We start from the raw sequence: 21,586 nt of genomic DNA on the forward strand, positions 1-21,586 counted from the left end.
CCAATTCAATCCGCCACACGGTGGCTGCTCTTTATGGTTTAAGTAAGGAAAGTGTCTTTAATGGATTTCGGTTGAGACCATAACACTGCAACAAAATCAATACTCGTTCTTTTTTTGAACCGAGGATGGTGTTTGTGAGCAATTAAACATAAAAAGCATTTATTTAAAGAGCAACATAAAAAGCATATATGTTCTCTGTGACTCGTATTGTTTATCATCACTTGTGAGAGCTCATAAACCTCAAACACACCTTCACAATGGCGAGGAAGAAAGAACTCGCACATAGCCAGACAATTGACTCAAGGAATTTTCTGGGTTCAAAACAAGTTAAGCTCTATATTTGGCCTGCTATTGATTTCCAGAGAACTTTGACTCATGCCTCTGTTCGTAAAAATGAACAGGAATGTACTTGAAATGGTCCATGGGACATTCCAGTGCTTATACTAAGCTCTAAAGACCCCTTGATCATCCTTTAAGTGGTGGAACTTCTTTTCTACATGGATGAACTTCTGGTTTTGCATTAATATAATTTGTGGGTGTTTTTTTATTTTTTATTTGTAAACAGATCCTCTTTGGTGTCCTTACACATATCACAGGAAAGTTACAGGGTTTACCGCTTGGACATTTTTGGTTATGAGAAACATGGTCAGATTTTAAAAATGTTTTTAAAACAAGAAGGGTTAGTTCATCCAAAAATGAAAATTAGCCCATTATTTATTCACCCTCAAGCCATCCTAGGTGTAGGTGTTATGACTTTCTTCTTTCAGTCAAACACAATCAGTGTTATATTAAAAATATTTTGGCTCTTCCATGCTTTTTTTGCCTTCAAAATCTCAGTTATTATTCACTCCCTTTATAAAGCTTGGAAGAGCCAGAATATCTTTAATATAACTCTGATTGTGTTTGACTGAAAGTGGAAAGTCATATACACATAGGATGGCTTGAGGGAGAGTACATTATGGGATCATTTTCATTTTTGGGTGACCTCTTTAAGCTAAAATATTAGCTTAAAGTAATATTAGCTTAAAGCAATATTAGTAATATTGTGAAAAATTATTACAATTTTAAATAACTGTTTTCTATTTTAATGTATTTTAAAATGTAATTTATTCTTGTGATGGTATTACTGTATTACTACAGTCTTTAGTGTCATTCTAATATGCTGATTTGTTGCTCAAGAAACATTTCATGATTATTATCAACACTGAAAACTGTTGTGCTGCCAAACTTTTTAGTGGAAACTGTGTTTTTTAACAATTTTTTGAATTTTTTTTCAGGATTTTTTTCAGAATTTTTTTTCAAGTTAAAAAGAACAACATTTATTTGAAATATACTGTAAATGTTTTGTAACATTATGAATGCATTTACTCTCATTTTTGATCAATTTAATGTGTCCTTGTTGAATAAAAGTATTTATTAAAAAAAAAAAAATTGAATGGTAGTGTATAATTAGTCTCGTGTTTATACTTTTCTGTTTTGTTTTTGTCATTATTTCTCATATCATCTGAGGTCCTAAAATTCCTTTGTCTTGCATGAGCTTAAAAACTCAAAGTATGTATTGTTTTGTGTAGGTGAATTTTTCATGACAATTCATACAATAAAATACCAGCTCATGAGTTTCTCTTTGCTTAAAATAGAATCTTTGTCCCAAATCTTTCTTTCCGTCTTATGGTTTTTAATAAATTCTGAAACTATTCTTTATTCCGAATTTCCCTTTTGTATCCCTGACAATGACTTTGAAGAATCCAGTTCAAACAAACTTACTGATGCTCGGTTTGTGTTTGTTTTCAACTTAAAAAAAAAATAAAATCCTCAATAGTGACGTACCAGTCAAAAAGCACTTTTGAAAATGACAAAGCCATCAATTCGATGCCCCACTGCACATCATAGATCGTTTTTCAATTTTTAAATCCTTTCTTTTTGTAGAAGCAGAGAGGGAGAGACAGAGAGCTCTCCACAGGGAGCATGACAAGCTCCTCTCCACCACTAGATGGACGCTTATGAAGACTCAATAATAGGCATTATCTACTTATCCTGAAAATACCTTTCTCCACAATCTTTATCTCCTTCTTTGACTCTGCTTTTAGTTATTATGGTTACTTTTGGCTGTGTGTGTGTGATTGTGGATATGAGGTCTGCACTGAAAAATATAATTTCCGTAGGGTACGTTTACATGACACCGATGTACTAAAAACGGAAAAGTTTTTCCTTCACGTTTTTCGCGTACAGACAACAACGCTGTCAAAACGATCCGTTCACACGGATCTGTGAAAACGATTAAAACGGCGGTATTATGTTGCCAGGCCAGTAGTTGGCAAGGTCACTTTGTAAAGAAACACTACACGCCTATAGACTCAACCTGCATGACGCATGCGTATGACGTCACTGTTTTGACAAATCATGTAAATGTCCCTTTAATTAGTATTTTTGTCTTCCTTTCCAGTAAATATATCTAAATGTGATTCATTTACTTGAAAAAGTAAATTTTCCCTTTCCCTTAAGATGTTAAGAAGATTTTTAAAGAAGTAAACAAACACAAAATAACACTATCAGGGTAACAGGAAACAAAAAACATAATGAACAGAACAACCACAATGTAGAGACGAGATCAGACAAAGACTGAACCAAAAATAGGGCTTTAAATATACTGGGACACACTGGGACTAAATAAGATAATTAACAATACACAGGTGGAACACATGAGGGCAAATCATAAACCATGGAAACAGAAGAGCACGAACAAATAAAACACAGGAAACCAAACTGAGAACAGTGCAAAACTGAAGCAACTGAAGCAAAACACAAACACAGACCAGACGTGACAATGACACCACCATTCAAAGGTTTGGGGTTGGTAAGATTTTTCCAATGTTATTGAAAGAAGCCTGCATTTATTTGATCAAAAATACATTAAAACGGTACTATTGTAAAAGATTATCAACATTATAAATGTAAATCAGGTAACATTACCCAACAATGATAAATGCTTCCACAGGATTTATTAATCTTAGTTACTGTTAATTTCAACATTTACTAATACATTTTTAAAGTTAAAAGTTGTATCTGTTAGCATTAATGGACTCTGTGAACCAACATGAACAATAAACAATTGTAAATGCATTAACTAACATTAACTAAGACTAATAAATGCTGCAAAAAAATATTGCTCATTGTTAGTTCATGTTAGATAGTAACTAAGAAATGAGACCTTATTGTGTTACTAAAAAATCCAACATTGAAAGTGATTTTGTGCAGCGTGAGAGAGTCTGTGGTGATGGAGTGACTGCTGGTTCATGGGGCTTTAAGGAGGGCTCATTGAGCTGGGCTCTATGATAAATGTGCTGTTTAAGGATGCTCAAGGACAACGGGGGACCCATCTCTATGAGATCAGACACAGAGAGACAGTGGCCAAGCCAGAAAGGCAGCGGAAGTGAGATGGAGATCTAAAGATGATAACAGAAAGAGGAACGAGATATATTCTTTATAAAGGATAATAATTCCACTATGATATATTGACCATTCCGGCAGTGTACTGGACGACCTTGACACAACAAGTCAGCAGAGTAAATTCTTATGAGGCTTTAAAAGACCAGATAGTTCGTCTTGAAATGCCTCAAATTAACCTCACACCAGTGTTATTTTAGAATAATTAAAGGGTTAGTTCACCCAAAAATGAAAATTCTGTCATTAATTACTCACCCTCATGTCGTTCCACACCCATAAGACCTTCGTTCATCTTTGGAACACAAATTAAGATATGTTTGATAAAATCCAATGGTTCAGTGAGGCCTGCATTGACAGCAAGTTAATTTACACTTTCAAACGCCAAGAAAGGTACTAAAGACGTATTTAAAACAGTTTGTGACTACAGTGGTTCAACCTTAATGTTATGAAGCGACGAGAATACTTTTTGTGCGGCAAAAAAACAAAATAACTATTTTATTTAACAATATCTAGTGATGGCCGATTTCAAAACACTGCTTCATGAAGCTTCAAAGCTTTACGAATCTTTTGTTTCAAATCAGTGGTTCAGAGCACGCATCAAACTGACAAAGTCACGTGATCCGTTAAAATTTCGAAACACTTATGACGTAATGAAGCCTGAAATCACGTGACTTTGGCAGTTTGATATGCGCTCCGAACTACTGTTTCGAAACAAAAGATTCGTAAAGCTTTGAAGCTTCATGAAGCAGTGTTTTGAAATCGGTCATCACTAGACATTGTTAAATAAAATAGTTATTTTGTTTTTTTGGCACACAAAAAAGTATTCTCGTCGCTTCATAAAATTAAAGTTGAACCACTGTAGTCACATGAACTGTTTTAAATATATCTTTAGTACCTTTCTGGGCATTTGAAAGTGTAAATTAACTTGCTGTCAATGCAGGCCTCACTGAACCATTGGATTTTATCAAAAATATCTTAATTTGTGTTCTGAAGATGAACGAAGGTCTTACGGGTGTGGAACGACATGAGGGTGAGTAATAAATGACTAACCCTTTAAGATACTAATATAGTTTTTTTTTCTGCTTTCATTTTATATGTATTTCAGTAATTGTTTGTGGTTTTGTCATTTTTATATATAAATATTTTAAATATGTCTATGCAGTTTCTTAATTTTATTTCAGTTTTAGTTATTTTAGTATAAGTTAAATTACAATGAGAAATGCAACCTTGACAACTAACTGAAATAAAATTTCATTTTATATATATATATATATATATATATATATATATATATATATATATATATATATATTTCAGTTAACATTTATTTTATTTCAAAAACAATTTAAGGCTTTAGTTTTAACTAATTGTATAGTCCTTGTATAGGCAAGCTGAAGTGAACCCAAGTGCAGTTGTATTTAAAAATGGTGACATAGTAAGCAGAATCAAGCGATGACTTAAAGGTGCTAAAGAGAATGTTTTGTTTTATACATTTTTGCAATATTATTTGAAACTGTCTTTACTAACTGATAAAAGACTATTTATTAGGTGCACTGAAAGGAATAATATTAATATACATCATCTGTGCATGAGGTAGGGCCTTAAAAACATCAGCCATAAACGTGTAAACGATTGGCCCTCTGGCTTGTCAATCACTGCCGTGACGTTCCTTGTGAGAGACGAGCGCGGCTGCGCGCTCCAGTAACTTTCCACACTCCAGAGGCGCGACATGCAATGTTTTTGTCAGGAGACAGGAATAACAACTGCAGATTATGAGTTACCTGCGGTGAGTCCGACATAATGAATCCACTAACACGACACAGCAAATGCCGGTGGTAAACACTTGTTTTCCAATACTGGTGCGTGAGTTTTGGGAGGCGTTCCTTTGAAATGAGCTGTGAAGGAGGGGGGCTGTTCTTACGCATGCGCTCATTTCAAAAACTCAGTAACAGTCTTTGGATTCTCAGTCGACGAAAAAATCCTCTCTATCACCTTTAACTTGAACAGACTTGGACATGAACCATAAACAGAAACTCACCAACAGTGAGTAACACAGAACAAAGCTAGACCCGAGACAATGAGAACATGAGGGCTCTAAATACACAAGGGCTAATGACATAAGATGCACGTGAAAGCAATAAACACGGTGATGACAAGATCAAATGAGGAACAGGGGAATCACATGACAACCAGGAACATGACAAAACTAGGAACATAGCTATGACAATAACAAAATAAAAGTTCAAAATTCAAAACCCAAAACCAAACATGACAATGATAACCTTGGTTGTGTTCTCACCTTCCTCTTGTCTTTCTTCTCATCCTTTTTTGTGAACACAGTGTGAACCCACCAGATCTTCGTGAACATACTTCCATAGGCTAAACTGAAGCCAAGTCCAAGCAGCCACAAACGGAACTAGAAAAACAATAATTATAATAATATAAAAACAATTTAGCCAATATTTCAGCTTTAAATTTTAAAAGACATTTTATTTGGATGGATTTATAAGGATGTACCAATATTAAAGGGGACCTATTATGCCCCTTTTTACAAGATGTAAAATAAGTCTCTGATGTCCCCAGAGTGTGTATGTGAAGTTTTAGCTCAAAATACCCCACAGATAAATTTTACAGTATGTTAAAATTGGCACTTTTTAGGGTTGAGCAAAAACGCACCGTTTCAGTGTGTGCCCTTTAAATGCAAATGAGCTGCTGCGCTCAGCCTAAAGGTGATGATACATGGGGCAACTTTTTGAGCAATGTTGCTGGGCAATGTTGCCGTCAACGGACAACCTGATGAGACACAGGGCAACTAATTAGGGCAACAGACAGTTGGCAGCAACTAATCAGAGAGGAGCAAATCTATTGCCAACTCAATAAATACTTTATTATAAACACTTGTTAGGCACTTTATTTCAACTTTTCAAATATTTTCTTCATTTTTATTAAAAATAAATGCCTTTCCGATCTGATTTGTGACAGGAAAAGGGAGAAGAGCGAGTTCGGCAAAAGGCGGATTCGAACCCGCGTCGATCGCATCAAAAGCTATTCAAATGTCAAACGCCCTGCAGCCTACGCTACTACAGACGTTGAAAAATCCCGTCATTTTAGTATTTAACTGAAATCATTCAATAGCTTCATTACAGCATACACACATTACTTTCGGACAGTTGTTGGTATTTTAAGCAATATATGAGGTAAATTCCCTGTTTTGGGTTGACGCATGACAACTTACTAGCGTAAAAAGATAAAAGTTCACACTCCTTTTCTCTGCTCCACTGCCGCTGAGAGGCCGCCATCTTGTTTGAATTTTTTCTGAAATCTCCGAACCGCTCACGTGATCGGCTCCTAACATTCTGATTGGAGGATCTCAAAAAATTGCCCACGACTGATCTAACGTATCCAGATATATATTTGTTGCTCATTCTCAGTGGGAAAGTGCCCAAGCAACGTTGCTCGGCAACATTGCCCAGCAACATTGCTCAAAAAGTCGCCCCGTGTATCATCACCTTAAGAGGGCGGAGCTTCAAGAGCTCGTTCTCTCCTGTCAGGAGTCAGTTGGGACGCACTATAATGTCAGAAACTGCGAATATATGCTGCATGGAGATAGAACAAGTATAGTTTAGTTTAATTACGGTTATAACTTATATTGTCTTCTTGTTTTTATCCACTATATTAGTACAAGCCAGTTTACCGATGAGATTTATAACGTTTATTGTACTTCACACAAAATATGAAGCGTCTATTTTCACTCTAGAAAACAACTGTAAGAGCTTAATAAAACACAGTACAAGTGTGCATTAAAATATTATCCATAAACTCTCTCTCTCGCTTGCATTATCATCAAGATACACAGCGAAGTACACAGAAACACTCATTACAACTAACAGTAAACAAATATATGAAGACCTTATGCTTTTTCAGGTGGTGCTTGATAAACTGGTAAACTTTATATCTGTAAATCAACTCAGATGAACTGTAATAAAGTGCTCACACCTTCATTACTGCCATATCCAGTATCACTCTGGAGACTGTATGTTTTGTATTGTCCCTTTGTATTGACATTCGTTCACAAAGAAGTCCGGTGTGAAATGATTCGCACAGACATAAACGAATTTCGGTAGAGTTGAGGGAGCATTTTCTTTGAAAACAAAATGATCCACCTCGTCTTCAGCGGCTCAGATTTAGGGAGTATATGGAGAGAGCTATGTGGATTAATCCATCCAGCTACAGAGCTCCTAAAACGCTTGGGAGACATTCTCATCAGTGCAGCAATGGTGGACTGTGTACAATTGGCTGTGAACTCGCTCAGGGTGGTTCTATGTTAAAACGGCAGTGTCTGTCAACATTCGTGGACGGGGCCTGCGGCTAATGTGATCTGGAAACGGCTTGTTCTGAGACTCTGCTTATGATTTATGGGGATTAAAAAAAAAGAAGTGGCTGGATTTTTATCATTATAGGTTGGTTGTGTACACACACTGCCAACACACATTTACGTCCAAACACCACAAAATTCTGGTCAGTATCGATAAGCTTATCATTACTGTAGTGCAGTGGTCGCCAACCCGTCGATCACGATCGACTGGTCGATCTTTATCACTGTTCCAGTAGCTCGCGAAAATAACAGTACAAATATGAGTACAAAAATACATTACATTTCTCCAGTCTTTGTACTGTATTTTTGTATTTATTTTTATGTTATTTTCTGGAGCTGCTGGGACAGACAGATAAAGGTAAATAGCCCACATTATGTCTGAGTCTGTAAACGGCCGTTAACAAGAGTCCAGAGATGCTGAAGACGGATGCGAAGGAGCAGCTCACTGTTCAGGATGCTCGAAATATAGGAAGAAAATATAAATATTGAATTGGGGGTGAAGGATTATGAATTCATCTCTAAAAGGAGATCAGTCTTAAGGAAGATTTCGATGGCAATGGCATTTTATTTTCCTCTTACCTCAGAATAAAGTAGCTAATTATTAGCACATTTCAGCTTTGTTTACAGCGGTAACCAAGGAAATGCTGTATCACTGCTGCTCCATAAGCGCCACCTGCTGTCAGAGAGTGAATCTGCGTCTCACTCAGCCTGCTGTTTTTGTTTCATGCTTTTTTTTGTGTGTGTAGCATTTATAATTTCACAAAGATAAAGTCAGACCGTTCTGTTTTTGCTTTAAATCTTTAAATTAAATCTAATTCAAATAAAAAACAACTGCTCATGCAACGTGTGTAGCATCTTTGTTTGGATTGTGATTAAAAAGCAGTGGTTCCCTCTAATTTGAAATGGCTATGTATTTTTGTTTATTATAATAATATTAATAATAAATATCTGCAACCAGTATCAGAATCTGCCAATTTGCTTGTAAAAATAAAAAAATAAATCAGAATCTACATTGACCACTAAAAAAATACTAAATACAATCTGGGCTGTCTTTTTCTATCAAGTAGATCTTGTCTTTCAAAAAGGTCGAGGTCAGGGATCTTGGGCTTAAAAAGGTTGGTGACCACTGCTGTAGTGTTATGGCAGATAAATAACCGATACATTACCGATATTAAAATGTTATACTATTTTGTCAAAATAAATTCATAGTAAAAAAGTCAATTGAAAAAAAAAAAAAGAATTTAGGTATGACAAAACTATAATGTACAACATAAAAAATTAATTTTGAGATTTGCTAAATATTTTATTTAACAATGCTATTAAAATAGTAGTGTTTTAAATTATTAACTTTAAACAAGTGTTATATGACAGCAAAGGCCAATTAAATGTAAAAATAGGAGAAATGAGCAAGCACAATTAAATATCCAATATCGATAAATACTGATAAATAAAAACAATGAATATCTAATATCTATAATAGCTGATAACCGATTTTGTTCTAATATATAATGTGTATCCCTAAATGTAATCATACTGTAACATTCAGATCTGAAACTTCCTCCCCTGTCCAAAAAGTACATTTATTAAAATAAGCTGCAAAAACAACTCATTCTGATCTTAGTGGCGTGACTCTGAGTGGCGTGATGTGATGCGTCAAAAGATAATAGAACCCATTATAATCAGTGATGCTGACTACACTGGATGTGCCGTGACATGACAAATCCCTGACGGTAAACCGATGCCTCGTTCTATTTATGACGTACTCCAAACACTCACGATACATCTCATAGGAAGGACAAATGGATTTGCAACGGTCGCTTTGTTGTGTACAGTGTAGACAGCTTCTAGCTTCTAACGGTCGTGTCCGGTGTAGACACGGTGTTAGGCTTTGCTAAGATGCTGTTACTGAAGGAAGGGGCAGTGCAAAATAAATTGGACCTGACGGCAAGCCTGTGACCTGTAAGTAAATGTAACCGAAGAGGGCATATATATATATATAGATGCCTGAAAGCAAGGCGGCAAAACAAGTGTGTTTAATACTTAAGGGTCTGAGAGAGGGTGAAAAATGGTCATGAAAAACTAAATAATTTATATTTTTTGATGCAAGAAACCCTGACTAACCTTATCAGTGGGCCTCAGGGGAGAAAAAAAATGCCTCTTTAAAGCCCTTCTGAAGAAAAGTGTCTGAGGAGGTTTTATAAACTCAATTACTACTACTACAAATAACATTAATATAAATCACAAAATGGCATTAGCCAGAATTCCTGAGCACTTACCTGACAGACCACAGGAAACTGAGAGTTCCGTACGTGCAGTCCATCGATTCCCAGAGGAAAAACAGCAGCCAGAGCCATCATACAGCCGACTGCCGTCATGTTATTCAGGTAAGGCTGGGAGTTTTGAATGTACCTTTAACATATGGACATACATATTGCTGAATCTGCAAAATGCAGATGTTTGCAAAGACATGTATGTTAAAACAACAGGTTCATACGTGGAACAGATATTTCCAAATACACAAGTAGTGTGGTAGTGCCATCACTCTAGACTAGGAGAAATGCCTTAAATGATTGCATAATAATGTCATGTTTAACAGTCAGGTTATTTAATTTTTTTCTAGTGATTTAGTATGTGATTAAGAGCTGTTTAATTCATAAAATTTAACCAAACCAAAAATTTAATTAAAAAAAAAATGAATTCATTAAAACTAAATACATAAAATGACCTCATGATGGGAACCCCTAAAAGGTTCTATACAGAACCTTTTGTTCTATGTGTGGTATTGTGATACAAATATATATATATATATATATATATATATATATATATATATATATATATATATATATATATAAAGAGTTTGGTTCCAAAACGCGATAAACGGCATTTTAAAAAAAAATTAGTTTCCGCCAAAATCAGTATTGTACGGAAGAGGATTAGGGCCAAGCAATAATAAAAAAATAAAACCATCTCGGGATTAAAGTTGTTAAATTTTGAGAAAAAACTCATTAAATTTCGAGAAAAAAGTTGAAATAAAATGTTGAGAATAAACTCATTAAATTACGAGAAAAAAATGGTTAGATTATGAGAACAAATTCGTTAAATTATGAGAAAAAAAGTCGTTAAATTTTGAGAAAAAAAAGTTGAGATAAAATGTTGAGAATAAAGTCATTAAATTACAAGAAAAAAGCTGTTAAATTATGAGAACAAATTCGTAATTTAACGAATTTGTTCTCGTAATTTAACGACTTTTTTCTCATAATTTAATGTTTATTCTCAACATTTTATCTCGACTTTTTTCTTGAAATTTAACGAGTTTTTTTCTCGTAATTTAATGAGTTTATTCTCAACATTTTATCTCAACCTTTTTCTAGAAATTTAACGAGTTTTTTCTCGAAATTTAACAAATTTAATCTCGAGATGTTTCTTTTTTTTATTATTGCTTGGCCCTAATCCTCTTCCGTAGTATTTTATCTGGTCGATATTGAAAAGTCATTTATTAATTTTGTGCAAAATGCGATATCCGTCATGTTATTCTGTCATGTTTTCTCCCTTTCTTTCCAAAACGCGACAAACGCTAATCTCCTTTCTCTGCAGAATGTGATATATCCATTCAACCAATCAAAGCGAACCATTCCACGCACTAAACAGTAATTGCGGTGCTCTGAATACAGCCGGCTTCCTAGTTTTCCTTACTTTGTGATCAACAAAAACAGAAAAATTAATAGTTTTGATGGCATTGATAAACCTGTGGTGGTTTCTGCGGTGGGTAAGAAACGTAAGTCATCGAAATGCAATCATTTACGTAAGGAAATTAAGAAGATGAGGCACTCGAGTCGAGAGGAGGAAAACTGCTGGCTGTTGCTTGTTCCACGACAGCATCAAACTTCTGTCACGGTCACCAAAACTGAATCACGGACAGTTTTTAAAAGCCGTTTTTAATACCAATGTACTCGGCAAATGTGTTTATTTGAACCGTGCGGTGGCGCCAGATACTCTTTAATCGGTAATGACAAATGGAGACATAATTCATTTATAACATTAACAAGATGACTCGTTGAATTCATTTTGGGAGCGACGGCTGAATATTTTTAATAAAATGCCTGTATATAAGATTAGTATTGACAAAGTTCAGAGGCTGTCATATATGTGAATCAACTTACTTTGCTCTGTAATTTCAATAAGACAAATCAATTTTATATTGATGGATTAATTGCATTTTGAAAAGAAAAAAAAAAACGTGTCATGGACTTATTGCATTTTGGGGAAAAAATGATACGTTTTTATACCAAACCTTTTAAAATCAAAATGTAGATTTGAATTTTTTATGTTTTTATAACCACAAGATGCTATGTGAAAGTTTGAAACAGAAAATAGTGGTTTTGATCTTGACACTTTCTTGGTAAAGAAAACAAAGTTATTGCGTTTTGGAACCAATCTCTTCATATAGTCTAGAATGATTTAGTCTAGTACTTTCTGGTAATTTTTGCTAGTGTAGTGAACTCACATTCAGCTAATTCAGATAATCTCTCACAGTGGAATAGTACTTAGACTCCCGTGTCTTATCATCACACAAAGAAACATGCAGATTCATTGATGCACTCACACATTTACCCACACGCACGACAAGATTTGTAAGAGTTCAGGGTATTAGCTTAAGCTGTCTGTTGAGAAAATCTAGTTGAAAGTTTAAGTGTCAATAAGATAAAAAGACTGAAACACACATTAGTCCAAATATATCTGTATATGTGTGTATTGCTATTGCTATTCATAATGCATCAGCCTGTTTGAGTCCAGTGTGTTTCTACACAGACAGAATGCATAAATGTGTGAATGTGAGGAGATTAAGAAGATGAAAACACCAGATAACTGCATGCATGTAACATGCTGCACTGTACTCACACATGGGTACGCAATATAAACGCACACATGCCTGCAAGCAGGAGTATACGGCTAAACATACCTGACGTTGCTGTTGTAAATGTTAAAGGTGAGGCAAACGATCCCCATTAAAATGCCCAAGCCAGCGAAAACAGAAACTGAGACGAAGAGTTTTTGTGACAAATATCTAAACTTCTGAATCACCACTGTCTGATCAGCAGGTGGGCCAGAGCCTGGAGGGAAAAAAATGAGGCTTTTTAGTAGTATATTATTTTATATTATACTAAAAATAACTTGGCAACACTTTCATGAATAACATAAAAAATAAAGATTTCTAAATAAGGATTTTTGCCCTCATTAACCCTTTAGAACCTAAAGCTAAAATAGCCCGTTTTCACATATAATGGGTTTTTTTTATTATAAAATTCTCTAACAATGTGCTATCTTCAAGTGCAAGGTGTCATTTTTTTCAGAAAACAACTGGCTTTCAATAAATTACAGTTATTGACCATTAATGTATATGGTGAGTTTGTAAATAGAATTTAAATAGATGAAAATAAAAAAAATAATAATACATTTTCTGATTTTTATTTAGAAAAAAAAGAGAAAAATGATGATCGAAAGAATCTAACACTTCAAACTTCAAAAATTCAACTATATTACATATATACAAGTCATTTTGTGACACTTGGGTGCACAGTTTTCATTCAGGAGAATTTTTTTTATATATATACTACATATGCACGCATCGGCACACATACATTTACCGCACGGACACATTATACAGATGCACACAGCAAATGCGAAATGTGAGTCTCACTTAGACTCCTCCCATGTCTTATCAAAAATCATCCCAATTGACTGTGTACTCCTTCACCATGTTTTTGTTTGTTTCTTCTATTATTTATGCGATTCAAAACTCCCTAAACTGCCGCGCTCCATATCTCTCCGTTCAAATTTTCCTTCAACCCGCTCTCCCCGAAAGCGGCTGCCATTTGTGGACAGAAGGCACGAAATTACCGTAATAACCCTTATATCTACTGTCTGCAGCAATCTGAATTATTACGATGGCGCAAACGGTTCAAGAGTTACGGTAACATGAATACAGCTTGGTTGGGTGTGTCGCCGATGACACATCCGGTTTTAAAGGGTTAAACAGATCCAGTAGAGAAAAGACAAGAAATCATTAGGGAATGAGTAAGAGGGAAGGGGATTGGAGCACGATGCAAGTCCGACTCAAACCTCCATTTCCCACATGAGCACCATGACCTGCATGTAGCTAGTAGCATCACAGCTACAAAATTAAAAATATTGTTATACATATTCACATTTGCATGTATATGAACTACTCATCTTTTAAGCCAATGCTGCTATTGCTAACTAAATCTATTAAAATCATTTTTGTTAACTAAAATAAAGCTGCAATAAAATAAAATATAAATATTAGATGAAAAACTTGTTGAAGTACTAAAAAAAAACAAATTTAAAAATAATTTAAAGCTAAATATAAATATTAAAAAACGACTAAAAACAACAAAAGTACATTAAAAATGACTAAAACTGAAAATATAAAATAAGTCAAAATATGAACAAAAACTACAATAAAACAATCATTACTAGAGAAGATTTTACTAGAAAATTTCAGTCTTTCTACTTCAAAATGTCAATGAGTGAAAGTTATTTGAAAGTAAAATTTTCAGCATTTTTTTTCTGTGTATAAAAGTATATAAAAATACTAAAATGGTTAAGCTTATATAATATTTGCTATTTACTTATAATTTATGTAATGATCATGTATATTTAATAACGAAACAACTGAGCAAGAGAAAGAAAAGGAGAGCAGCTCTGAACTGTTGTTCTCTGAGCCAGTTATGAGTCACTTTACCTCCCTCTCAGCCTCCATTTCTCTCTCTCTCTCTCTTATGATAAACTGGCTGAATTGAAGTCTGCAGAGAGAGCGATAGCTATCGAATTTCACCTCACTGCCATTTGACTAAAGCTTCTCCCCCTCTGGTCTCTGTGAAGCGATACCATCACAGACTGTTTCACTGCCTCCAGACGGGTAATCGGCAGGCCATTTAGCAACAACAAAAGACGACAGGGTGCATTTGTGGTCATCTTCCTACAACGGGTGGGCTGCACACAAGATGTATAGAGTCACATTCTTTTGTGAGTGACAAATTGTCTGGGGACCACACAGCTTGAAACATCTATCTCTAGAGCTGATGGTTTTTTATGAAGCCCAGGGCCTCAAGCTCGACAGGACTTGTAGTGCCCATGCGGCCCCACCGGAACCCCTCGCCAGAGCATCTGATAAGCGCAGCGGCTGTCAGTCTTAATTAGAGGTTCACATAAAGCCATCTCCCTCGTGGATCTCCCCGATATTGATTAAAGGAGAGTGGGAGATCCAACTGAACACAACTGCTCGGGGGAGAAAATGGCCAACAGACAGATTCTGGGATGCTGGGAAACAGCGTGGAGCAGCACTGATGCTGGAACAATCTTAAGAGATAGACCCAGGATGTGATATGGCACGACACACGAGTTTAAGTGGTTTGTGGAAATAGAAAGTGGTTGCTATGGTGTTTCAGGTCAGAATGTTAACGTTGCAGTGTTGCTATGGAGTTAAAATTAACTTGCGATCTGTGAGGAGCTGCAATCCTTGTGGAGCTGAGTGAACGCATTTACTTGCAGCTCATTGTTTTGATTGGATAATACAATTCATAGATATTAACAGTCAATTGGGTGTTGACTGTACATGAAAAGGGGTTGGCAACCCATTTACAGCCATAAAGTGGCATATTTCAGAGTAAAATTGGAATTGATTAGATTGCAAAAGAAGGTGATGAAAAATAAAAAAGCTTGGTGAAAAGGAAAGTCATATTAGAAGCAGTTCAATATTATTCAAATCAAATATTTTGTCATGCGCTGATAAATCATGCACCAGGAATTAACAACGTTAACAAAGTTTGATTTCATTTAGATGCCTCTAAAGCAATTTAGGTCAACAGCGAATGTGTGACGAATGTAAATGGCTGTAAATGTGTGAGTTCGTATGTATTCAGCGGGCTAGAGAGCTTGTGCTGTTTAATACCTCTCCCTGTCCTTGATGGTAGAATCGGGACAGTATGTTGCCATGACGACCAAGACCCATAATGGTTGCTACAGCGATGAGAGAACAAGGCGCAGATGCAGTGGTTGTCAGGGGCGACCGGGGAGAGTGAGAGAGAACGAGCGAGGCCAGTGAAGTGGATGGGTAACAGCAAGAAACAATTGAACCTAAAGATTCAACCGATCCCATTCAGCTGGGAGATGAAGGATGTAACCTTCAATTTGCAGAGCGTACGGACGAGAGATGTAGATAGAGAGTGAGAAAATCGCAAGCGATCGGTCAACACGTGGCATCCAATCTGGAGCAAAGTCACCTCTCCTTCAAGAGGCCTTTATTTCAGCACATCACAGCACTGATTATTTTTAGCTCCACACCGCTGCCGTCTCCCTGGAATACGCTGTCCAGGAGCGCCAGTGACCATGGCGGCAAGGTGAAAAGTTGGGCGGTGATGGGTGGCGTTTGTGCGTACATTTCCAGATGGCACAACACCGCCTCAAGGGTCATCTGTCGCCATTTACTGAACCCTTCTAACTTTGATGATCTTGCATTCCTGTTCACCTAGTCATGATCAAAGACGCAGGATGACCTTTCACCTCGCCGGCAGACTCCCAGTCTGGCACAGTCAAGGGTTGCTGTTAAAGCGTTGACCTCGAAAGAGATCTATCATCGACAACTAATGCAGAAGTTAAAGGTGCCAGACTGTGTGAGCCACCTGGGGTGTACGACAATTCTGCGGGCACTATTCCCAGCTGCAAGCTGGGTAAATAAATGAAAAACAGGTTCCATCACAAGGCCCCCGATGCGGCTTGTGAAAATCGCAATTAGCGCATTTCGCAATACCTACGTGCTACAGTTGCCATGGTGCTCTCTGCTTCAGTGAGTTTTTAATAAGCTAATAAGCAAGTTCAAAACAGAGTAAGCCCACAGAGAGCACATCTAGGGAAATGTCTAGGCATAGAAATGGTCATATAATGAGCACGGTGATGTGGAATCGTACCGCCAATATTATAAACCAGCAAACCCAGGCCGCTATCACAGAGCTCAAGGATGCTTTTCAAAAGCAAAAGCTCCGTGCAGAGCCCATGAGGGTTTAAATAACAGGCAAAGACAATCAGCTGAGGCACATGATGTCGCCTGTGCTGATTGGATGATTTGAACTCGTCCAGTCAAGGTTAGCACGTGCTTGGAGGCAGCTGGGGAACAGCCTGGGCTGCTTCTGATTTGTGTTGTTTTCAGCTGTCAGTTGGCATCTTCTCAGTGCACCATCAGCAACACTGAGCGTGAACTGGTCATCAAATACAATTAAAAAGATTAAATGAAACCATCACTCATTCTATATTGCACGCAATTTTTATCAGTGCGCTTGCTCAATTTATGATTGGAATTAACTCCTGGCGGTTTTCTAATGGCATTCATTTGTCTTTTTTTTTTTTTGTAGAGCCATGCAGAGCTTCCGCAGTGCTGCTGCCCTCACGGACAGAATGCTAAACAGAATTTGACTGACTGATTGATTAATGTCCCGTAGCAGTCTGTCGTCCACGGTTCTCGTCGTTTTGGGGGCGGGGCCTAGAATGTGCAACTGTGACACTTGGAGAGACGCAGAAGAATGGTGAGAGTAATAATGTGAGTGATTGTGTGAGAGGAGGTTTAAAACAGAGAAGAGTGCTTCAGACAGTGATAAACAAGAACATATATGGGAGATGAGAGAGACAAATGTGTACTCACCTATCCACCTGTCATTCCCATACCAAGAGAGATTGCCTTTGGTCATATCATAGTATCCAATCTTTTTGTAGCTTCCTCCTGCCGAGAGAAAGGGAGAGAGTGCAACTGAGAAACAGTTTAAAGTCAACATCAAATGGCATTCGTAAAACATTTTTCCTCTATAATGTGGCATGTTTTTGAAATAGGATATTTAAGGAGAAGTAATGTTTATGCATTGGAAATTTTATGCAAATGAGCAGAGATGCAAAGTGGTGACTACCAGTGGGAGTGCAGGTTGACCCCATTAACATGCACTTAAGAAAATGGTTTGTTTCAGCTTTTAAAAACATCATGTAAATATGAACAACATTTTTACTTATATCGCTTAGTAAACCCCAAAAAGATATTTTTTATATTCTCTGATCATCCAGCCACAAGAGTTAAATAATTCTTATCCATATGAATTGCACAGTTTATTCCAAGTCTCTGAAGAGGCACAATTGCTTTATACTATGAACAGATTTAATTTAGCCTTTTATTCACATATAATTATTGATCAGCACATATGTAAAGAGCACATCAAATTGCTATTGTATTTTTTGATGTGCTCTATGTATGTTTGTTGATTAATGTTCATATCTGAATAAAAGACTAATCAAATCTGTTCATCATATAAAAGCCACCATATCTCTGCAGAAGACTTGGATTCATATGGTTACTTTTACATGCTCTTTATGAACTTTTTGAAGCTTGAAAATTTGTGATTGTGTGGAATTTGTGATTGTGTGGAATTTCAGTGGATTAACAATGATGAGAGAATATTAAAAATATCTTCATTTGTATTCCGAAGATTGTATGGGTTTGGAACGACATGAGGGTGAGTAAATGAAAATTAAACATTCATCATGACCATGCTGTCAGTGTAAACAGGGCTTCACTGTTCTCTTCATTTTGAGTCAAACTTGTGGATTGGTGTCAGATTTTTAGAACTTCTTTGACCAGTGGAGTCCAATTCACAACAATAAGTCACTTGTTTACATCTGATTTGTGAGTATTTTTCACTGTTGACAAAGAACCAACTCTTTAAAGTCATGAATCATTTGTTTGTGAATCAGATTAGTCATACTGAATTTGTTGTTGTTGCATGAAGACCCAAAAGTACAACTCAAAAGAAAGCTGTCTATTTATTGTCTTTATTTATTGTTTCTCTTTAAAGCTGCAGTCCGTAAGTTTCACCTCTTTGTCGCCATCTCTGTTTGAAACCTGAAATTGCAGCTATTTTCGTAATTATCATCTTTACGTGGGTTGTGCATCAGCACGGCTCTTCAGCGCAGATTAATCTAATGTTTTGAGGAGAATGTGTGGCTGTCAGTCACCAAAATGTCATCTGAACATATAAGTAACTAATCTGCCACTTCTGTTCTGACCAACTGAGGGGAAAAAAGCATTACAATAAATCGCGCTACCAAAGGTGATTAAATCCAATGATCGCTTTGCTCATATCACATCAAACCATGCAAATTATTATTATTGTTATACTTTGTTCTCAAATTGTTAATATTAACAACATCAGCATTGCGTGACTGTGTATTTAGTGTGTATTAGCGTTACCTGTAGATTTCAATTTCTGTACAGTCTAATCTCTTGTATTACATAGGAATATGTAATACAAAAGTAAACAGGGAAAAATCAGATTTCGCATTGGCTTTAGGTGATGAAAGGAAGGAGGGGAAAACAGATCAAATGAAAGTCTGAGAAGGAGGAACAAAGGAAAGAGAAATGTCACTACACATTGCTGTAAATCAATACTGTGAGGCTGGATCAGATTTTGGGCAGCCTTTAGAGACCAAACAACACTTGGATTAGACAAACAGACTGAAAACAGATCTATCATCAATCCTTATTTTCCACCAGGCGTATCAGCTGAGCTTTAAATGAGAATGCACAACAGGGTTGCTCTCCCCTAAAATCAGCTTTATAGAAAGCGCTGTAATTGCGTACCACCGTATCAGCGGTGCTTGAGTGAGAACCGTAAGACAGAGGAATTTATCTTCTATTACGTTCTCCCCCTCTTGCTCCATTTCTCCATTTTCTTTCATGCACGCCCTCACTCTCCTTCTCAAACGCACACTGGCGGGCAACAAAGATCTGTGCAGGGCTCTGAGGGCCTCCACCCCCAAACACAACAAGAAATTAGCTTAAGTGAGAACTATTATAATTATCAGGTGATCATTAAGCATAATTACTCCAGGCAGCTTGGGCTTCCCCCGGGGAGACTTGAAAAAGAGGGAAAGGAGACAGAGAGAGGAAGAAAGAAAGGCTCTGGAAGCGCTGTACAATACAGGCATGAGAAGGAATGCCGAAAAAACTAATTTCCACAGTTAAGATAGTATTTTCTTAGCTTGCTTTGGTCTCTCCCTGTAGATCTTCCTGCAGTTTCATTCTGAAATCAATTTCATCCAGTTAAGGACTCAACACTAATAAGCCTGATGCTAAACTCGTGATAAAGGCAACAAGTTACTTTTTAATGGTGGGCCCAATAAAACCACATTTAGTGGTGCTTGCAAAGGCAAACTTCACCATTATCATTGCATAATTTGAACTTCTAGGTCACTATAGCAACAACACAACAACAACCTGGCAAACACCCACATTATCATAGCATCGTGGAGGTAGCTTTCGCATTGGCTTGGCAATGTCTTTTTTATGTCTAGCAACACCTATTTCTGCATGGGCAAGCATCATTCACATTTTGGTAGACTCTTTTGATTTTGAAACAGTAAATAACCACCTAACAATGCCCTAGCAACCACCTATAAACAGCACAACAACACCCTGGTAACTACCTACATTAGGATTATCTAGGAAAACTTTACATGGGCAAGTATCACTCACATTTTGGTGTTTTTTTTTTTTTTTTTTTTTTTGGGACAGTAAATAACCACGTAGCAATGCCCTAGCAACCACCTTGCAAAATCTTAGCAACAGCATAACAATACCACCCACATCACACTAACATTTTAGAGGTGGCTTTTGGGTTATGGTGGGTTTTTTTTTTTTACATTTTGGGACAGAAAATAACCACCTAGAAAGGCCCTAGCAACACCTTAGCAACAGCACAACAACACCCAAGCAACTTCCTACAGTAACCCTGCACTGTGGAGGTAACTTTTTCATGGGCAAGCATCACTCACAATTTTGGTGGACTCTTTTGACTTAGACCAGTAAACAACAACCTAGCAATGCCCTAAAAATGGCTAGCAAAAATTTAGCAACAGCACAACAACGCCCTGGCAACTCCATACATTAATTTAGCGTTGTGGAGGTAAGTTTTTCATGGGCAAGCTTCAGTCACATTTTGGTGAGGTTTTTTGATTTGGTCCAGGAAGTAACAGCTTAAAAACCACACAGAACACCCTAGCAATTACATAGCAACACTTTAGCAGTTGCACTATAATGGGAGCAACCTAGAACGCTGTAGAAGAGTGGCAGCGAGTTCTAGAGGGGCAACCACTCATATTATCTTCAGAAAATGCTAAAATGTAGTTCTATTTTTTATTGTGTCAAACAAAGAGGGATTGACGTAGGATCTGGGCACCGACAGAGGCACAAAGAGATGTGACAGATTGAACAGGGGAACACAGGCGCACTGATCAAAAAGACAGCTTCTGAAATGACGCCAATACAAAGACCAAAAACAAACGACAGAAGAGAGAAAAGGATCCAATCTGCGTGCGAGAGCCGAGGTTGCAGTCACAATACACTTGTCATTCGAAGAGGTTAACAAGCAAATGAAAGGAGAGATGGCCCCTGTCACTACATCGGGAATTGCGTGTGAAGTTCAAATGGAATACTTAAGTCTGGAAATACGGCTGTATGGAATGTGGCTTCCATTGGTATTCCAGATGCTGCTTGTATAAACGTTTCTTTCCAAAAGACGGTATTGAAATTGACCAGTCATTATTACAGGGCTTGCCTTGTTAGACTTTCAATCCCACAACACTGATCTCTTCAAAGAAGCTCTAAACATCTGTGAGTGAGGCCTTGGATTCTTGTTAACCTGTCTGACC

General features: G+C 36.8%; 1 protein-coding gene across 3 annotated transcripts in view; it reads right to left on the reverse strand.

Annotated features, from left to right (window-relative positions):
• Positions 1 to 21,586, reverse strand: part of gabbr1b (gamma-aminobutyric acid (GABA) B receptor, 1b) — a 132,622-nt gene that overhangs the window by 14,780 nt on the left and 96,256 nt on the right. For all 3 annotated transcript variants that reach the window (XM_048201193.1, XM_048201194.1, XM_048201195.1), the window contains exons 15-18: positions 17,538 to 17,615; positions 12,783 to 12,933; positions 10,096 to 10,228; positions 5,744 to 5,860 (exon numbers count right to left, since the gene is read on the reverse strand). In XM_048201193.1, coding sequence (XP_048057150.1) covers positions 5,744 to 5,860; positions 10,096 to 10,228; positions 12,783 to 12,933; positions 17,538 to 17,615 — 479 coding nt within the window. The remainder of the gene's footprint in view (positions 1 to 5,743; positions 5,861 to 10,095; positions 10,229 to 12,782; positions 12,934 to 17,537; positions 17,616 to 21,586) is intronic.

Source organism: Megalobrama amblycephala, linkage group LG9 (assembly GCF_018812025.1).
Source record: "Megalobrama amblycephala isolate DHTTF-2021 linkage group LG9, ASM1881202v1, whole genome shotgun sequence".
Classification (NCBI taxonomy): Eukaryota; Metazoa; Chordata; class Actinopteri; order Cypriniformes; family Xenocyprididae; genus Megalobrama; species Megalobrama amblycephala.